Source organism: Trichechus manatus, unplaced genomic scaffold, assembly GCF_000243295.1.
Source record: "Trichechus manatus latirostris isolate Lorelei unplaced genomic scaffold, TriManLat1.0 scaffold00029, whole genome shotgun sequence".
NCBI classification, from domain to species: Eukaryota; Metazoa; Chordata; class Mammalia; order Sirenia; family Trichechidae; genus Trichechus; species Trichechus manatus.
Genome location: NW_004443965.1, coordinates 18,290,098 through 18,312,000, shown reverse-complemented (window position 1 = coordinate 18,312,000; position 21,903 = coordinate 18,290,098). Strand labels below are relative to the sequence as shown.

The 21,903-nt window shown below is 38.8% G+C and overlaps 1 protein-coding gene across 1 annotated transcript in view; it reads right to left on the bottom strand.

The window, feature by feature from the left end:
• SREK1IP1 (SREK1 interacting protein 1) overlaps nucleotides 1-21,903 on the bottom strand; it is a 55,320-nt gene that overhangs the window by 14,278 nt on the left and 19,139 nt on the right. The window contains 1 exon segment of the mRNA XM_023729606.1: nucleotides 16,728-16,775. Coding sequence (XP_023585374.1) covers nucleotides 16,728-16,775 — 48 coding nt within the window.

Genomic DNA, 21,903 nt, shown 5'->3' with positions numbered 1-21,903 from the left:
TGCAATATGGCATTTCATTTCATTTCATTTCTTGACTACTGCTTCCATGGCATTGATTGTGGATCCCAGTAAAATAAAATCCTTGACAACTTCAATCTTTTCTCCGTTTATCATGATGTTGCTTATTGGTCTAGTTGTGAGGATTTCTGTTTTCTTTATGTTCAGGTGCAATCCATACTGAAGGCTGTAGTCTTTGATCTTCATCAGTAAGTGCTTCAAGTCCTCTTCATTTTCAGCAAGCAAGGTTGTGTCATCTGTGTATCACAGGTTGTTAATGAGTCTTCCTCCAATCCTGATGCTGCATTCTTCATACGGTCCAGCTTCTCCAACTATTTGCCAGCATACAGATTGAGTAAGTGTGGTGAAAGGATACAACCCTGATGCACACCTTTCCTGATTTTAAACCACACAGTATCCTCTTGTTCTGTTTGAATGACTGCCTCTTTGTCTATGTACAGGTTCTGCATAAGCACAATTAAGTGTTCTGGAATTCTCATTCTTCACAATATTCTCCATAATTTGTTTGAATCCACATAGTCGAATGTCTTTGCGTAGTCAATAAAACACAGGTAAACATCTTTCTTGTATTCTCTGCTTTCAGCCAAAATCCATCTGACATCAGCAATGACATCCTTGTTCCATATCCTCTTCTGAATCCGGCTTGAACTTCTGGCAGTTCCCTTTCAATGTACTGCTGCAACCACTTTTGAATGATCTTCAGCAAAATCTTACTTGTGTGTGATGTTAATATTGTTGGATAATTTCCGCATTCTATTGCATCATTTTTCTTTGGAATGGGCACGAATATGGATCTCTTTCAGTTGGTTGGCCAGGCTGCTGTCCACCAGATTTGTTGGCATAGACAAGTAAGCACCTCCAGCGCTGCATGCGTTTGTTGAAAACATCTCAATTGGTATTCCATCAATTCCTGTAGCCTTATTTCTCACCATTCCCTTCAGTGTAGCTTGGACTTCTTCCTTCAGTACCATCGGTTCTTGATCATATGTTACCTCCTGAAACGGCTGAACGTCGACCAATTCTTTTTGGTACAGTGATTGTGTATTCCTTCCACCTTCTTTTGATGCTTTCTACGCCATTCAATATTTTCCCCATAGAATCTTTCAATATTGCAACTTGAGGCTTGAATTTTTTCTTCAGTTCTTTCAGTTGAGAAATGCTGAGCGTGTTCTTCCCTTTTGGTTTTCTAACTCCAGGTCTTTGCACGTCATCATAATACTTTATCTTCTCAAGCTGACCTTTGAAATCTTCTGTTCGGCTCTTTTACTGCATCATTTCTTCCTTTAGCTTTACCTACTCTACGTTCAAGAGCAAGTTTCAGTGTCTCTTCTAACACCCTTTTTGGTCTTTTCTTTCTTACCTGTCTTTTTAATGACATTTTTCTTTCTTCATGTATGATGTCCTTGATATCATTCCACAACTCATCTGGTCTTCAGTCATTAGTGTTCAATATGTGAAATCTCCTCTTGAGATGGTCTCTAAATTCAGGTGGGATATACTCTAGGTTGTTTTCTGATTCTGGTGGACTTGCTCTAATTTTCTTCAGCTTCAACTTGAACTTGCATATGAGCAATTGATGGTCTGTTCCGCAATCAACTCCTGGCCTTGCTTTGACTGATGATATTGAGCTTCTCCATCATCTCTTTCCACAGACATAGTCAGTTTGATTCCTGTGTATTCCATCTGGCGAGGTCTACAAGTATAGACGTCGTTTATGTTGTTGAAAAAGGTATTTGCAATGAAGAAGTCATTGGCCTTGCAAAATTCTGTCATGCCTTCTCTGGCATTGTTTTATTCACCAAGGCCATATTTTCCAATTACCGATCCTTCTTCTTCGTTTCCAACTTTTGCATTCCAATCACCAGTAATTATCAATGCATCCTGATTGCACGTTAGATCAATTTCAGACTGCCAAAGTTGGTAAAAATCTTCAATTTCCTCATCTTTGGCATTAGTGATTGGTACATAAATTTGAATAATAGTTGTATTAACTGGTCTTCCTTGTAGGCGTATGGATATTATCCTATCACTGACAGCATTGCACTCTGTACTTCAGGATAGAACTTGAAATGTTCTTTTTGATGATGAATGCAACGCCATTCCTCTTCAACTTGTCATTCCCAGCATAGTAGACCATATGATTATCTGACTGAAAATGTTCAGTACCAGTCCATTTCAGCTCACTAATGCCTAAGATATCGATCTTTATGCATTCCATTTCATTTTTGACGACTTTCAATTTTCCTCAATTCATACTTTGTACGTTCCACATTCTGATTATTAATGGATGTTTGCAGCTGTTTCTTCTCATTTTGAGTCATGCCACATCAGCAAAGGAAGGTACCAAAAGCTTTACTCCATGCATGTCATTAAGGTCAACTGTACTTTGAGGAGGCAGCTCTTCCCCAGTTGTATTTTGAGTGTCTTCCAATTTGAGGGGCTCATACTTCCGGCACTATACCAGACAATGTTCCACTGCTATTCATAAGGTTTTCACTGGCCAATTTTTTTGAAGTAGGCTGCCAGGTCCTTCTTCCTAGTCTGTCTTAGTCTGCAAGTGCCATTGGAAGCATCACTACATTCATATTCAAAAATAGATTGCTGATGGTGAGCAACTGATAAATTTCACAACTCACTGATGATTCACCATGACTAGGATTTATTTCTAGTTCTCTCTTACTTTGAGAGTGTATACCTACCAGAGGGTCTCCTATTAGAGCCCCAATCTCAGGCAGGGCCTGGGCCCTTTTTGTCCCCTATGCCCTTCCATGCCATAAATAGAAATTCAAGAAGCCTGGGTTTAGCAAATGCCCTCTTGGAGTTTCTGTTTTCCCTTGGTTGTTGGTGTCTAAAAATGTGTATTATACATTTTATCCAGCCTCCTCTGTTTATAGGAGGGTCTAGTCTGCCATGTTGTTGGAACAAGTTTCCTCCACTCTGATTTCTTTCCAAATGAATCAATCAGAAATGCTCTTTTTAGTTTCCAAACATAACATAGTTTCTGACTATGATTTTATTGTTGATTTTTAAATTTATTGCAGTGTTAACAGAGAATGGTATCTATATGACATCAGTACTTTGGTATTTGCTGAGATTTGTTTTGTGGCCTAGCATGTAGTAAATTTAGGAAAGATCTGGTGTGTATTTAAATGTATATTACTATTTGTTGTTCATATCTTCATCTTAATTTTTTGTCTAATAGCTTCTGATACTTTAAAAAAATCACACTATGATTACAGATTTATCAATTTTTCTTTGTAATACAGCTTTTGCTATATACGTTTTGAGACAATATTACTAACTGTATTCAAAATTGTTATTATTTTATCTTCTTGGTTGATTGTTCTTGTATCCCTCATACTGCTTTTGCCTTAAAAGTTTGATTATTAAAATCGCTCTACTAGTGCTCTTTTGGTTAGTATTAGTTGAATCATGAAATTGTCATTTTTGTGGGTAAAAAGCTGAGTCTCAGCAATATTTAAGCTAATACTTGCAAGTCCTTTTTTTTTCTCTTCCTATCTCCTTATTTTGAAAAAATCTGTGCAGTTTTCTAAGTAGTTTTATTATTAGTTTCTATATTGCTGAACTTATGGAGCCCTGGTGGTACAACAGTTAAGCACTCAGCTGCTAATGGAAAGGTTGGTGGTTCACACACACCAGTGGCTTGGTGGGAAAAAAGACCTGAGGATCTGCTTCCATAAAGATTACAGCCTAGGAAACCCTATGGGGCAATTCTACTCTGTCTTATAGAGTTGCAATGAGTTGGAATCAACTCAAGGGCACACAACAACAACAACAAGCTAGACTCGTTTTTTTTTTTACTTGATACCAGCCCAGTTTTTAATGTTAATTTCTTAGAGTGGGAAAATGGTTCTTGCCTCACTATAGAAGCAGTGTAAATTCACTCCTCATACTTACACATGGTATAAGCTTGGATTGCCAGTTTTGGATTATTCCTTTTCTTCTAGTTATTATTTTATAGGAACTCTAACAATAAGTTTTCTTGTCACTTTTCCTAGACAGTTAGTGGAATTTTTCTAATCTCAGCCTTTTTGAGAAGTCTGGCTTTATGCAAAGACCTCAACTCCAGTCACCCTGCCATCCCACAGGGGTCTAAGGCTTCACTCCATAGCCCCTAGAGGCTTATTCAATAGAAAGAAACCCCTGTGGACTTCACTGTTTTCAGCTACTACTTCCTGCTCTGTATTTGAGCTCCTTTTCATGTCTAGCACCTGGGGATTTCCCTTTCATTCTTTGGAGTTTTTTTTTTTTTTGGTGTTATCACTATATTTTTCTTTATCATCTCTGTGTTTGGAACAGAACTCCTAATGATACAATTTTTACTTTGCTTAAGCTTTGTGCCCAAATATCTCACATGACAATAAATATTTAAAATAGATAACATACTTAAATAATGACCACACTGTCAGCAGGCTCTGTCCCAAACCCATTTTAACGTTACTTCAATGAAAGTGACTCTAAACTTATAATGACAAGTTACTCAAGAAGCTACAAATGAAATTATTATTATTATTTTTTTCACTAGGGAATAAATGAAGAAATCTTAGGAAACAATTGTGTTCCAAATTACAGTTCATGTGGTTTCTTTTCTAAATAGGCACTAGGTAGACCATGAGCAAAGAATTCTTACATGACTAGAAGCTTAAAGTTTTGAGCACAGATATGCAGAGACAATTCAACTTAGAACATTTTAATAATGGGTTATAAAAAGCAGTGTGTCACAGAATAAAGCCTTATAAATAATCAGTGTTCAAATTCCAGTTTCCCAGTAAATAACAGAGTAATCCTTCTGAGCTTCTGTTTTCTGACGTGTAACGATAACACTAACAATCAATAATATCATTTACTGAGCACTTACTATAGTCATTGCTCTAAACATTTTACTTGCAATAACTTATTTAATCTTTGCAACAATTCTATGAAATTAGGTACTACAGTTATCTCATTTACAGGCAGGAAACTGAAGCACAGTGGTTAAACAACTTGCCTAACATCACATAGTTAAAAAGTGCCAGTTGAAGTTTGTGCTGTCAGAAACCTAAACTGCTTAAAGAAACATCAAAAATTAATGTAAAAGAATATATTTATTGCATTGTCCATTTCTGAAATTTTGTTGTTTACCTTTTGGATTTCTTTTTTCTTTTTTTTAAATTGTGTTTTAGGTGAAAGTTTATAGCTCAAGTTACTTTCTCATACAAAAATTTACACACACATTGTTATGTGACCGTAGCTGTCATCCCTACATTCCTCCTTTTCATCCTGGATTTCTCGTGTCTATTCATTCAACCAGCTCCTATTCCCTTCTGTCTTCTCTTCTTGCCTCTGGACAGGAGCTGCCCATCTAGTCTCGTGTATCTACTTGAACTAGAGAAGCACACTCTTCACAAGTATCATTTTATGTCTTATAGTCCAGTCTATTCTTTATCTGAAGAGTTGGCCCTGGGAATGGTTTTAGTTCTGGGCTAACAGAGAATCCAGGGTCATGTCTTCTGCAGTTCCTTCAGTCTCAGTCACACCATTAAGTCTGCTCTTTTTACTAGAATTTGAGTTCTGCACCCCATTTTTCTCCTGCTCTGTCATGAACTCTCTGTTGTGTTTCCTGTCAGGGCAGTCATAGGTGGTAGCCGGGCACCATCTAGTTCTTCTTGTCTCAGGCTGATGGAGTCTCTGGTTTATGTGGCCCTTTTTGTCTCTTGGGCTAATATTTTCCTTGTTCTTTGGAGTTCTTCATTCTCCTTTGCTCACGGTGGGTTGGGACCAAATGATGCATATTAGATGGCTGCTTGCTAGCTTTTAAGACCCTAGAAGCCACTCACCGAAGTAGGATGCAGAACATTTTCTTAATAAACATTGCTGTGCCAATTGACCCAGATGTCCCCAGAAACCATGGTCCCCAGACCCCTGCCCCTGCTACACTGTCCCTTGAAGTGTTTGGTCGTATTCAGGAAACTTCCTAGCTTTTGGTTTAGTTCAGTGGCGCTGACTTCCCCTGTATTGTGCATTGTCCTTCCCTTCACCCGAGATAATTCTTGTCTATTATCTAGTTAGTGAATTCCCCTCTCCCTCCCTCTCCACCCTCATAACCATCAAAGAATGTTTTCTTCTGTGTTTAAACTTTTCCTGAATTCATATACAGTAGTCTCATACAATATTGGTCCTTTTGGGACTAATTTCACTCATATAATGCCTTCTAGATTCATCCATGTTGTGAGATGTTTCACAGATTTATCGCTGTTCTTTATCATTGTGTAGTATTCAGTTGTGTGACTATACCATAATTTGTTTACCCATTCACCTGTCGATGGGCATCTAGGTTGTTTCCATCTTTTTGCTATTGTGAACAGTGCTGCAATGAACATGGGTGTGGACGTATCTATTCATGTGATGGTTCTTATTTCTTTAGGATATATTCCAAGGACCGGGACTGCTGGATCATACGTTACTTCTATTTCTGGCTTTTTAAGGAAGCGCCAAATAGATTTCTAAAGTAGTTGTGCCATTTTACATTCCCACCAGCAGTGTGTAAGTGTTCCAGTGTCTCCACAACCTCTCCAGCATTTATTATTTTGTGTTTTTTGGATTAGTGCTAGCCTTGTTGGGGTGAGAAGGTATCTCATTGTAGTTTTGATTTGCATTTCTCTCATGGCTAATGATCACGAGCACTTCCTCATGTATCTGCTGGTCGCCTGAATGTCTTCTTTGGTGAAATGTCTGTTCATATCCTTTGCCCATTTTTCAATTGGGTTATTTATCTTTGGTGAAATGCCTGTTCATATCCTTTGCCCATTTTTTAATTGGGTTATTTGTCTTTCTGTGGTTGAAGTTTTGCAGTATCTTGTAGATTTTAGAGATTAGACCCTGATCCCTTTTGGATTTCTAGTTGCTGTTTTTGTATGATTTCTAGTCACTGTTTTTGTATGATTTCTAGTCGCTGTTTCTGTATGATTTCTAATTATTTTGACATTTTGTTCTTGTATTATTTTTCTGGATTCTTCTATTGCTTTGTGTCATGGATTGAATTGTCTCCCCCCAAAATATCTGCCAACTTGGCTGGGGTCATGATTCCCGGTATTGTATGATTGTGTACCATTCTGTAGTCTGATGTGATTTCCTTATGTGTTGTAAACTCAATCAGTATGATCTAATAAGATGGATTAGTGGCAGTTACACTGATGAGGTTTACAAGATTGGATAGTGTCTTAAGCCAATTTCTAAGATATAGGGGAGAAAAGCAAGGACAGACACATGGGAACCTCATACCACCAAGAAAGCAGTGCTGAGGTTCCTGTGCTGAGATGCTCCCAGACTGTCATGGATTGAATTATGTCCCTCCAAAAATGTGTGTATCAATTTGGCTGGGCCATGATTCCTAGTACTGTGTGATTTTCCTATATGTTGTAAATCCTGCCTCTATGATGTTAATGAGGGAGGATGGGTGGCATTTGTGTTAGTAAGGCAGGACTCAATCTACAAGATTGGATTGTGTCCTGAAGCAATCTCTTGAGATATAAAAGAGAGTAGTGAGCAGAAAGACAGGGGGACCTCACACCACCAAGGAAGCAGTGCTAGGAGCAGAGTGTGTCCTTTGGACCCGGGGTCCCTGCGCGGAGAAGTTCCTAGTCCGGGGGAACACTGGTGAGAAGGCTGACAGAGAGAGAAAGCCTCCCCCTGGAGCTGACACCCTGAATTTGGACTTTCAGCCTACTTGACTGTGAAGAAACAGATTTGTCTTTGTTAAAGCCATCCACTTGTGGTATTTCTGTTGTAGCAGCACTAGATGACTAAGACACGGACCAAGGGAAGACTGATGACAAGGACCTTCCTCCAGAGCTAACAAAGAAGAGAAAGCCTTCCTCTGGAGCTACTCCCTGAATTTGGACTTGTAGCCTACTGGACTGTGAGAGAATAAATTTGTCTTTGTTAAATCCATCCACTTGTGGTATTTCTGTTATGGCAGCACTAGATGACTAAGACACTTTGTCTGTGTCTGTCTTGATTTTGGCTATGTTTTGGTTGGTTTTTGTCTGTGCTTTCCATGATTTTGTCTGCATTTTCCTTGATCTCTTTCCTAATCTCTTGGAGAGCGCTGAATATTAGACTCTTGAATTCCCTATCAGGTAGTTCCAGTGCCTTTTCTTCTGCTAGAAGGTCAATTGGTGCTTTATTCTGGTTGCTTACAGAACCATTTTGTCTTTTTAATATGTTTTGATATTGTCTGCTGTCTCCGAGACATTCAGGTATTATTTTCTTTATTGATTGTAGGTTTGTTTATTTTGTCCTGCTTTTTTGTTTGGTTATGTCTGGGCAGGTGGGTTGGGCATGCTTTGTTGCTTGCTCATCTGTGGGCACGATAGTTCTCACAACCTTGTCCTGGTGTCCAGGGCTGGTCACTCAGCTATGGTACAGCAGGGCAGGTCCAGCAGGAAGGGAAGGAGTGGAGATGGGTTGTCTGCAGTGTGAACTGCAGCTGAGGGCTGGAGTGGGGCCACTGCAGTCTGTGGGGGTGTCCTGAGGTGGTGGGGAAGGACCCAGAGTCCGGGCTGGGTCCCCTCGGGACTGCAGTGGGTGATAGAACGGGTCTGGGCCGGCAGAGAGGGGACTGGCACCCAGGTCAGGCCACCTCGGGGCTGCAGTGGGCAGCAGAGGAGGATCTGGAACCAGTGGGAATGGGCCTGGGGTCCAGGCCGAGCTCCCTGCGGACTGTAGCGGGTGCCAGGAGGGGTATGGAGCCAGCAGGAAGGGGCCTGGGATCTGGGCCGAGTCCCCTGGGTTCCACGACGGGCGGAGGGAGGGGTCTGGAGCCAGTGGGAGAGGGCCTGGAGTCTGGGCTGGGTCCCCTGGGTGACATGGTGGGTAGTGGGAGGGGTCTGGAGCTGGCAGGAAGGAGCTTGGGGTCTGGGCTGGGTTTCGGCTGGGTCGCTTTGGAGCCATGGGCAGCGGTAGGAGGGGTCCAGAGCTGGCAGGAAGGGGCCTGGAGTCTGGGCTAGGTGCCCTTGGGGCCATGGGAGAGAGGTAGGAGGGGGTGCAAAGGCAGGGGCAGAGGGGACTAGATAGAGGAGGGCAATAGCGTGGGTTGGTACTCTGATTCCTGCCAGTCGAGGTTGCCATGATAGCACGGTTATAGCTGCTGTTCACCATAGGGGTGGGGTTTGTAGGAGTGTGCTCCTATGGTTACCAGGTGAGAGCTTGGGCTTCTCCTTGAGTGGCAGCCAGAAATGCGGTCTTACTTAGTCTTGGGTATGTCTGCGTCATACCTCTATCTCTTGTTGGGACTTCCATGGAGGTGCCTTTCTGCATGCGGGGTTGTTGGCTTTATTCCAAGATAGAGTCGTGCCATTTGGTCAGGAACCTTCACTCCGTATCTCTATACCCTCCCTGTTTTCTATCAGTTTCTTCTTCTCCTCAGTGACTTCTAATCTCATACTTCACCCTTTCATTTAAGGTTCAGAGTTCTAGGATCGATGTCTGTATCTATTTTACTTGGTTTTTCAGGTCTTTGTTGCAGAGAGATGGCATAGTACGTCTGACTAGTCTGCCATCTTGGCTCCGCCCAAAACTTTTGAATTCTTAAACCCAGTTAATCCCACCAAGCTTCACATCCCTATTATTTTGGTCCCTACCCATAAATGTAGGCCTTTGCATTCATTTATCCTTCCTTGAAGTCTCATCCCATCTGGCTGTTTCTGTTCCTCTGGCCTAGCTGACCATAGCCCCTCTCTCCCAATCTTTTTACTATAGCTTCTGAAGCATGCAATCCCTAGTGAACAAACTGTCCTACATGATTACTCTATTGGCAGAATGCTCCCTCTGCCACTTACTTTAAAGGATATTGGGTTGTTTCTTGAGAACACTTCTCTAAAGCTAATCATCCCTCATCTCAGTATTATTCGTATTCTCCAGGCTTCACAACACTGTTTCTAAATATTAGTCCTATACTCTCCTATTGAGCTCCCTGCTGCTGTCTAATAGCCCTATCCACTGAAGTCTTTGGAACCTAGCTCATATCCTTGCTCTTTTCCCTAAACCCTAGCATAAACCTGGATAGACACCCTTGCTTTTCTCAGTTCTTTGACATTCTAGATGCATGGCCACACTATGGTCCTTGTCATCACCTGGAACGGTTCCACCTCCAAAGTTTTAAACTCCAGTATTACACTCTGACTATAAGCATTTATCCTTCTAGCTTTCTCACTCCCTTACATATATGCATAGATCTGTTTTTGAACTTCATTAAGACCTTCCATCCCTTAATCCCTTCATTTTCTCCTAGTCTATCAAACTCCTCATTACTGATCATCTGAACAACTCTTTGATAAGCTTCTTTGCCTCTTACTTATTCTTCTACTGCACCTCACTGCAAAATGGCAGTTCGAACCCACCAGCTGCTCTGTGGGAGAAAGAAATAGCAGTCCGCTTCTGTAAAGATCTACAGCCTTGGAAACCTTATGAGGCACTTCTACTCTGTCCTATACGGTCACTATTAGTTGGAATCACCTCACTGGCAGTGGGTTTGGTTTTGGGTATCAAACTTCTCATTAGTGACCATCTGAACAACTCTTCGATAAGCATCTTCTACTGTACTTCACTACAAAACAGCTAGTCTGGTCAAGGCTGCCATTTCTTTGGTTGTTCCTACCCCTGCATGTTATCAGGAGGTGCCAGTCCCTGGAGAAGGACATCATACTTGGTAAAGTAGATAGTCAGTGAAAAAGAGGAAGACCCTCAATGAGATGGACTGACACAGTGGCTGCCAACAATGGTCTCAAGCACAGGAATGATTGTGAGGATGGTGCAGGACTGGGCAGTGTTCCGTTCTGTTGTGCATAGGGTCACTATGAGTTGGAACTGACTCGAGGGCACCTAACACCACCACCACCCCTTGGATGGTCAAGCAATGCCTGAGAACAATCACATATTCATGCATATTAGTATAAACATAAATCCATTATTTTAAATTTCAGTTTGGTCCTCAGTGATTTTTTGTTTTGTTTTGTTTTTAATTTGCCCTTGGTCAACTTCCTCTATTTCCCTCAATGACTTTTCCAGACTTGTGCCTGTCTCTTATCAATTTTCAACCACTGCCTGTCCCACTCAATCCATCTTCCCTAAACAGACAATTTTCCTTTTTAATTTACAAAGAAAAAGAAGATGACCAGGCAGCATGTACCTCTACTTTTTCTATACCTGAAAACATATATACCTATTCTTACCTAGTTTCTTCCAAACTTAAGAAGTGTCTTTGTCATACCTCTTAGAAGAACTTGCTTAATCTTTTCCTATCTCTGCTAGCTTCACCATCTACTCTAATATCCTCTGGACTTATATAACATCTGGTATCTTAAAAATAAAGCCCTCCATTCATCCCACTTCCCCTTGTAGGAACTAACCAAATGTTTCCTACTTTTCTCATGCAAATGTTTTTGTCTCTCCACTTCATCACCTGCAATTCAGGCCTGAATCTACAGTTTCTTTCACGACCTACCACTCTACTTAAATTGATCTAGCTAAGCTTAGGAAAGCATTCTACCTGCCAAATCCAATGAGCATTTTTCAATCTTTCCTTACAAAACTTATCTGTGTACCTGACAATTTCCCCTCAGTTTTAGAAATTTTTACTTTTGTGGCTTATGTGATGTTGCTGCATAATCCTTCTCCTGGCATTATACCTTTTTGGTCACTTTTCCTCAGCTCATGCCTATATATTTTACCTTATCAGCTGCTATTTTACTCCACCAAGAGTCTGTTTTTGATTGTTCCAAAATTTGTTTAATTAAATTATCATGTAGGTCAATAAAATATGAAAAGAACTGAAACAAAGTTACACTTTCGGAAAGGCTGATTTAGATGAACTGCTTTAAAATGCACCTGCCAAATTAGGCATTGGCAAGAAGACTGAAAAAGACTGGGGGAAAAAAATCTAATAGTATTTGAGAAATGGTAACTATCTCTCAAAGGAGGTGTCACTGGAAGTTTGGGCCAGACGATTTGTCATTGTCCAGGACTGTCCTACACATTGCAGGATGTTTATAATCCCTGGACCCTAGCTACTTGCAGTGCATTGGGTTTCTCTTACATATGGCCTTGGTTTTACAATTCTGTCAAAAATTATTGGCTGCGCCGCAGTCTTGCAAGGGATTGCTCGATTACTATGCAAACAGGGGCTTGAAAATTCACCTGTAGGATTGTGTCCCTTGCCATACAGCTTGGGAATTGGTCAGTTTTGCCATCCTGCTAGGCTTATATAAGGGCTAAGCCCACAGAGGTTCAAAGGGGACCTCACTACCATCAAGAAGAGTCTGGAGTGGCACATGTCCTTTGGACCCAGAGACCCTGTGCTGAGGACCTCCTACACACAGAACACAGATCTCTAACACTGAAGATGGTGCAAGATGAGAAAATGGCAGCAAGCACAGCACAGCCCAGTGGCAGAGAAATGGGGCAGTAGCACAAGTGATGGGAACCATGAGACTAACAGACGGCTACCGTGGGTTTGCTGGCCCAGAGAGAGAGCTGAGCACCTTCAGGAAGGAAGCTTGCTGGTGGAGTGGGGTGCCTCTAGGCAATTGTTAGCAGAGCTAAAAGAGTTGTAAACTTGCTGGAGCAGGGAAGAGGCCTAGAGGGGTCTGGTGGCAGAGGCCTATAGGGGCTCAGTGGTGCCAATGGCGGGGAGGCCAAAGGCAGAGAAGGGTGTGTGCTCGGCTGACAGAGGGACATTTGCTAGCACAGCAGAGAAGGAGCTGAGAGCTGTCCTGGTTGATAAAGTTGATCCTGTCTCTTGAGTTGTAACCTGTTACTTCCCTAATAAACCACATAACTGCAAGTATGGTCTGTGAGTTCTGTGTGGCCACTGTAAAGAATTATTGAACCCAACACAGAAGTAGAGAGTGCCATGGGGGGAACAGTTGGTGTCAGAAATGGTAAAAAAGTTGGAGAGTGGAGGAATGTCTGACCTCCACCTCATAGGAACCAGCTTCCTGTTGATCCTGATTCTTACCCCTCAGGAATCTGGATGATCAGACGCTACATTAAAGCACCAAACCCACTGCCCTCGAGTTGATTCCAACTCAGCGACCCTATAAGACAGAGTAGAACTGTCCTATAGGGTTCCAAGGCTATAAATCTTTATGGAAGCAGACTGCTACATCTTTCTCCCGCAGAGCAGCTGGTAGCTTTAAACTGCTAACTTTCAGTTAGCAGTTGAGCCTACCCTGCTGTTATGACAACTAAAAAAGATCTCCACAAATTTCCAAGGAGCCAGTATCATCCCTAGTTGAGAACTAATGATAGAAGCATTCTGCACTCAGACTTCTTTGCAAGTATCTTAACCTCTCGTTTATCATTAAAGAAATAAACTAGAAAGAGTAGAACATGCATTACAGATGTGTTTTATACAAAAAAGACTATGGAGAACACCAATTAGCAAACCCACAAGCAAATAAAAAGTCATGGCCCTTCTTATGGATTGAATTGTGTCTCCCCAAAATGTGTGTTGTAAATCCTAACCTCTATGCCTGTGGTTATAATCCCATTTTGGATTGGGTTCTTTGTTATGTTAATAAGACAGGATTAGTGTTGGGTGTGGGTGTGTCTTGAGTCAGTATCTTTTCAGATATAAAAGAGATTGAATAAGCAAGCAAAAGCAGTAGAGATGGGGTAAGAGAGATGTCAAGACATATGGAGATCTCCAAGGACCCAGGAAGCTGAAGCTGAAGTGACAAGGACCCTCCTCCAGAGGTGACAGAGACAGAAAGCCTTCCCCTAGAGCCAGTGCTCTGAATTTGGACTTCTAGCCTCCATAACTGTGAGAAAATAAACTTCTGTTCATTAAAGCCACCCACTTGTGTTATTTCTGTTATAGCAGCACTAGATAACAAGACAACTCTGTATGACTAGATTAACATTTTAAGCTAAATAAAACATTAAAGGTATTTAGATATCTTTTTATTTGCTCTGCTGTGACTAAACTTCCAACCACCGAGTTCACTGCACTGGACTTCTTTCAGGCATATTTTCTGAGAACTATCATAATTCTTTAAGACATTTATTCCATGTTCAAATACTTGGTGTCCTAGCTTTAAGTACTTAGAAGTTGTCAACTTAAAAAAACTCCAAATAAAAATTCATTATGGAAATAACCCATTCTTCTAAATTAATTTTACATAGGAAATTCCATCATTAAAAAGAGAGATCCATGCTATTTAGTAACACATTCATCATGAAGTTGAAACTTTTTAAACAATATATCCACTGTTAAAGCAGAGTAACAATAAAATATTTTTTCAATCAAGTCTTAAAATACTTTGAGTATAAACTGTACAATATAAGCCATTATTTTTAAAACAATAGAGAGACAACAGTCTTCTGTAACTAACTAAAGAATACACACATTTTTCTGCATAAAAACATATCAACTGACACAATGTGCGGATTGCAACCAATGTCACAAAACAATTTGTGTACAAATTTTTGAATGAGAAACTAATTTGCACTATAAACTTTCACTTAAAGCACAATAAAATTAAAAAAAAATCATATCAAAACGTTGACCTTTCTCTTACCTCTACAAGCAATACAAACATTCTGGCCCCCAAATAACAGACAAGTTAATTTTTTAAATGTAGTTTCTATCAAAGATTTGTAAAACTGAGAAGACCTTCATCTCTAACAGGTACAGAGATGTATTACTAAATTTTAGTAAAATTTACTAAATTTTTCCACAGGAGACAAGTTAGAAATTGTTTAATTAATCACTAAAATCAAAGATCTGAATAATACAGCAGAAGGGTAAGACTGTCAAAACCATTTGTTGACTTGGCTTCTCTGAAAAAATTCTAATTACTACAGATGCTTCCACTGATGTCTAAAACAAAATAGCAATAGGGAGACTAGATAACAGTATCGTCTTTTCAAAAAATGAGCTTAATTGCTTTCCTAGCTGTCTTAAGTTAAAAGAAGTCCTAGTAAATAAACTGATATTAATATGATATTGATGGACAGGAAAATCTATTTCAGATTTTGAAGTCAATATTGTATATATGTATGTGGATGTGTATATATATGTATACACACACACACACACACACACAAATATATATGTGGATCCCTGGGTGGTGCAAATGGTTAAGCGCTTGACTACTAGGTTGGTGGTCTCAACCCACCCAGAGCACCCCGGAAAACAGGTCTGGCAATCTGCTTCCAAAAGGTCACACCCTTGAAAGCCCTATGGAGCACTTCTACTCTGCACACATGGGGTCATCATGAGTCAGAATCTACTCCATGGCAACTAATAACCACACACACACACACATACACATACACACACACACACACACACGCACACACACACACATGGTTTTTAAACCTTGAATAAAGAGATGAAACATGCAAATTACAATTACTGAAAGTAAACAAAGCAGAAATAAATATAAACAAACTTAAAAACAGAACATATTTTATAGTATTTATTGCATATAAGTACATCCTTTGGGGTTTTCATTTATAATGGGTTACATGCACTATTTTTCTATGTGAGCAAATTTTTTCCTTGAGCCAGGTTATAGCCTTTGCTCAGAGGCATGTGAATTGGTTCTCCCACCATGCTTTATTCTTTCACTTCTTCTGAAGTGTATGATTTATCTCTTTTGGAGGTTTATGCTCTGAGTGCTCACTTATCACATGTTCTTGCATTGAAATGTTTTAAAATTACCCTTATTTTGTGCAAAAATAATTATTCAATGAACCGGAGAATTACTAACACTCCAGGCTAATTTGCATGGACTCCAAACAACTTAGAAAACAGCAAATACTGTGCTATAGCTGTTATCAAAGCTTTAGGAATCGTTACATTTCACTATGGAAACGTCTGTTTACAGTACATAACTATAAATTCACAGTACACAATTACACATACTTAAGTATACTTTTCCATTCCATTATATTATTCACAATGGGGATTAATGATTGTTTAAATCAAGTTTTTGCCCATGAGCAGATTCTGGCATCAATTACACTCTTACAATGAGGGATAAATAAGCAAATTCAAAAAGGTCTTTCCTTCATAAATAGTTTGCATTGCCATCCCCTTTTTACCTAGTATCTAGAATATATACATATATATATAGAGAGAGAGAGAGAGAAAGAGACAGAGAGAGAGAGAGAGACAGAGAGAGAGAGAGAGCCCTGATGGCTCAGCTGCTAACCAAAAGGTTGGCAGTGGTTCGAACCCACCAGCTTCTCCATGGCGGTGGTTCGAACCCACCAGCTTCTCCATGGCAGAAAGATGTGGCAGTCTGCAACTCTATGGGGCAGTTCTACTCTGTCTTACAGGGTTGCTATGAGCCGGAATCGACAGAATGGCAATGGAGTTTCACATACACACACACACACACACACACACACACACACACACACACACACACACATTCTTCAAACTCCGAAATCTACTACTAAGCACTTGTACTTCATGGTAGTCACCAGATATATAGCCCCCTATCACCTGGGTCTATAGCAGAGAAGAAATGTGAATATTTATTACTGACAGAGAAATTTCTGAATAAACTGCAAAGCTGAGCTAAATAAGAGGGCTGAGATCATAGGGACCCAAAAATCAGAATGCTAAATCATATTCCCAAAGTGGCAATAATTCCATTAAGAGCACTGTACTAAACATTATTTTTTAGTATACTTACGGTAGCCACATTTTTTACAGCCTGCTCTGACATTGTCCTTATTGCAACCTGAAACATAATTGGATAACATTTTAGGAGGTATATAAACAAGTAAAAACATGAAAATTTAATCACATGAAATTGTTGTAGAATTTATTTCTTTAAAAAACATAAAAATCAATCCTGACCCAACTTAGTAACACTATTCAATTATTATAATTATTAGAAATCAATGAGAAGACTAATTTACTCAAATTATTTCCTTTGGCAAATATTTCCAAAACATGTTTTTCTCTAATTCAACAGAAATACAGTATTAAAGTCAAAATCTTAAACGTCCAGAATTCTTACAATGTTGAGAAAGAAATTCCAGGGTGCTGGCCTCTCCTTCAAACATAAAATGATTAGTTTATTATATATATCAGTATACATGAAGATTCAGGTTAGCAAATGTTTTTGTGCCTTCCGTTCCAAAAAAAAATCTGACTTTCTTAGTGAAATTTCAGAAAAATCGCTTTACTAGGTATTAAAAGAAACATCTAAATTCAGCACTCAAATTTTGCCAAGAGACATGCAGGCAATGTTGAAGATATAAATACCAGAAGTAGAATTTTCAGTTAAAGCTTTGATTTTAACCTGCAATAAGGGCTTCAACCCACCAATCAGAGGCACAGGATAGTATTATTCCATTTTCTTAATGCACGATGTCAAACTCTTAAACCCTTCAAATTGGGACATCATCCCAACTTAATTATAAATTAAAGTACATACAGTGCAAACATAAACCATGCTTATGTTAAAAGAAAAACAATTTTAAAATAATTTCTTTAATATTATGAATTCAAAACATCTTTAGTAGTTTTTCTCTTAATGTTAATTTCACTTTAAAATATACGTTATTGAGTTGTTCTAGTAAAAAGTCAATTCTGTTACAATGCTTGTTATAAAAATGCAAATTTGCTCCAACAGGACTGATATATTAGGGAGTAATGTGAGCATAATGTGAATTTTGTCCATGATAAACACAGGTGAACGCAGACAACAGCACCCAGCTAAGCCCAGCCTCATAGGAATATACAAAAAACGCCAAAACATTTCCAGCTACTTCAGGTTCACTGTATGTTGTGAGCAGCACTCATCCACATCTGGTGTTAAAACTTTCTGACAAACAGCAGGTGACTCCAGTAACCACTTCACAATAACTCACAAACTGTAACTCTTTGACACCCACTTCCCACAAGCAAACTCTAGGCCTTTTTCAAGGTAAAATGTCATATTTATTTTAACCTTTATGTTTTTCTCTTTTAACCTTTTATTATGTGTAAAACTGTGCTGCCATTTTTATTAGTTTTTTTTTAATGTCACTCATGAAGTTTTCAAGTACTGTGCCCCTAATCTTTTTCCCATAAATCTTATGTTTTTTAGTGCAGGAGCACATAGGTCACGTTGTAGCAGAACTGACTACGGAATAAAACTAGATTAATAATAAAAGCCGAGGCTCTTTCATTACGAAAAATACCGCATGGAAAAAAAAAAAAACTCAAGAGAATTCTGGTCAATGTTAAATCTGTTTCCACAGAAACTGTAGACCCTGAATAATACTGAACAGAACTGTGCTAAATGCACAATTACTGATCCTACAACACACTAAAAACGCCGTAATGGGCAGATCTGGAATTCTCTCATCCCAGCATGTATTAAAACTGAACTCATTTATCACTAAAGGCCAGCAAGGAACAAAAATCAAATACATAGAAACTGAACATCACCTTGCTTAAAAACTACTAGGTTATAGAAGAAATCAAGAACAGAATAAAGAAATTCACAGAATCGAATGAGAATGAAAACACATCTTACCAGAACCTTTGGGACACATTTATCACTAAAGGCACTAGTAAAACTGGTTACTCAACTATCTTATATTTTTAGAATGAACAAAACAGGAAAACTGTTTCTGGGTAGGTCACCTACTTTAACCAAGTTATAACTTTAACATTAAAGGGAAATATAACAGAAACTCTAAATAAATGAACTCCGTATCAACCATTTCTTCCCCAGCCTTTGTTTAAATTAAAATTTCAGTTTCATTCATCTATAATTTTTATGAGTTCATGGACAACTGGAATGCTTCTATCTGGGACTCTGAATCTGAGGCAATTGGCACAATAAATCTGAGACAAGTTATACAATGAAGTGGGGATAGTCAGTTCATTTTGCTAGGATCCTGTTCCTAGTGGTAGCGACGCCAGTGGCAGCAGTAGCCCTAACCATGTCTGGGTCTTGGGAAGACCTTGGCTATGGGCTCCCTTGGTCTTGCCTATTTTCTGAGCCTGTTTCTTCCAGTCTTTGCTTAGCTTCTCTGAGCTCCCTGATATCCTTCCTTTTCTGCTTAAATTGACTAGTCTGTTTCTATTGTTTGAAACAAAAACCTTGGCCAATATAGTGACGCCCAAAATTCATGTCAAACTGAAGAGCAAAGCTATATTGTGAAGCCCTTACTCAGCTGAGAAGTGATTCATTTCCCCATTTTGTTTGCCGTGGCTATTCAGAGTAATACAATACCACACCCCCCCTCAAAGTTTTCCTTTCTAAACATGACCTGCAATCCAAAAGCCATTAAATAAGACTTATAAATCATACTATATGAAAAAAATCTGAATACAGACCACCAAAAGTAAACTCAAAGACACATGAAAACTTGGAAAAAAATATTTTCAACTCATAGCACTAACAAAGGGCAATATTCCTACTATATAAAACCCAGCAAATCACTAAGAAAAATACTACTAACCAATAAGAAAGAAAATGGGCCATGGATATGAATTGATAGTTCATAGAAGAGAAAACAGAAATGACTTTGGAACATACGTAAAAATACTCAGTCTTATTCATAATAAGTGAAATGCACATTAAAAACTATACTGGGATTCCATTTTCACCTATCAGAGTAGCAAAGATGAAAAGGCTGAAGAGAATGTCAAGGGATGTACTCCTGTACATTGCTAGTAGAAGTGTAAATTGGTACCCGGCTCTATGGATGGCAAACTTGACTAAATCTATCACAACTATAAAGACACATACTCTTTGGACTAGCCGTTCCACATCTGGGAATTTATCCTCCCAATTTACTTGTACAAAGGCACACTGACTTATGCACAGTTATTCACTACAGCATTGTGTGTAAGAGTAAAAAAGTGGATGAAACCCTGAAACTAAATACTATCATTTAAATCTTAAACCAAAAACATACCCTGAAGTCTTCTGAAAACAAAAAAAACAAAACAAACAAACAAAAAAAGCTTAGCTTAACTAGTAAAGAATGTCTGCCTTGAACACTGTGCTCTCTCTAGATCTATCTATATGGGATCAAATTGACAACAGCAACTCAAAAGATTAGATAGGAAACTTAGGGGACAGTGAGTTTATGTTAATGGAGGAGGAACAACTTGGAAACGGAGGTTGAGAATGGTTGTACAACTTGAAGAATGTAATCAGTCACTGAACTGTACATGTAGAAACTGCTGAATTGGTGTGTATTTTGCTGTGTATAGTCTCAACAACAACAACAAAATAAATAAAAAACAAACAAAAAACTTGGTGTATAGACTACAATGGACTGGTTTAACCACAACAATAACTATTCCAAAGTGCCACAAATTTAAATTAAACCTACTTTATTCACCTTAAATTCTATGGATTTCATAACTTCCTTTCTGCCTGTCTTTGACGTAAGAAAAAAGAAACAATAAAACTCATTCCCTTTTAAATTAAAAAAAAAAAGAGAAATTAATTTCAATATTTCAGATAGGAGACTGGCTAAATACAGAATGGTATAAAACATAAGAATGGTCTTTTATTTAATGAAATGCTACCATTGTTTATACATATAAATATTTCTGTAAGGATACACACTGGTTCCCTTGAGAAAGGAGAACTGGGTCTCGGAGGAGAAAGAAGTGAATGGGAGACATATCACTATACTTCTGGAAGTCTCTAAAATTTGAAACAAGTGAATTACCTTTCAAAAACTAAACCTTCCTCAAACAAGCACATAAGCATGTAAAACCTCAAGACTAAAAAGAGTTTCTCTCATGTAAGTTATCCCTGACAAACGGCAATGATTGTAGTTGTAAATTCTTCAGAGAGGCTACACTGCAGATTTTCAATAAAATTTTATTAACTGATGATTTCAAAAACAGATTTTAGAGGTCTTCATTTCTTGCATTGTTAAATATTAAGAGCTTACTGTGAATTCAGCATTTTTTTAAAACAACTTGGGTGGTAGGGAGGGCACAAGTAAATGATCCTGTTCTTTACCTTCCAGTAACTAGAGAATGTCAGTTTCTCTATATTTGGGATCATGCCATGTAATTTTGTATATAACTCAGTGCCTAGTATGGTGTGGAGTTTCTAGGAGGTGCTCAATAAGTATTTGTTGCCTTGAGGTTATAATCTTAGAGAAAATACTCAGCAGCTGGGAATTAGCAACCTCTGTAGCTCCCAGATGCCAGCTATGAAACGAGACAGTGCCTGTGGTCACTGGCCCACCTGAAGCATGATAGTAACTTGAAGAAAATGAATAAAAGTAAGAGAAGGAAAACAGAAATCAGAATAACAATTGCTAGGCGGGGAGAGAGCAATGATAGAGGCACAACAGAACTTTCGGTTGTGATGGAAATCACTGAAATCTTGATCTGGGTGATAGCTTTGACATTCATTAAAATTCTTTGAGCTGTGTATTTGTGTTTTACGCATTTTAATGCATGCAAATTATACCTTAATAAAGTACTTAATATAAAACGGGAGAAGAGTAGGACAAAGAAGGAAAAGAGAAAGGTTAAAGAAGACCAAAAAGGGACAAAAATAATAGGAATGAGAAAAAGTGAGAGAATGGGATAGAGTATCCCCAACAGCTGCCTCAGGTTGTTCTTTTTTTTTTTTAATTTTTAAAAAAATTTTTTTATTGTACTTCAGGTGAAGGTTTACAGAACAAATAGTTTCTCATTAAACAGTACTACACATATTGTTTTATGACATTGCTTAACAACCGCACAACCTGTCAAACCTCTCCCTTCCTGACCTTTTTTTTCTTTTTTCGGTGAAAATATACATAGCCAAAGATACACCATTTCAAAAATTTCTACATGCACAGTTCAGTGACATCGACTACGCTTTTCCAATTGTACTGCTATTCTCA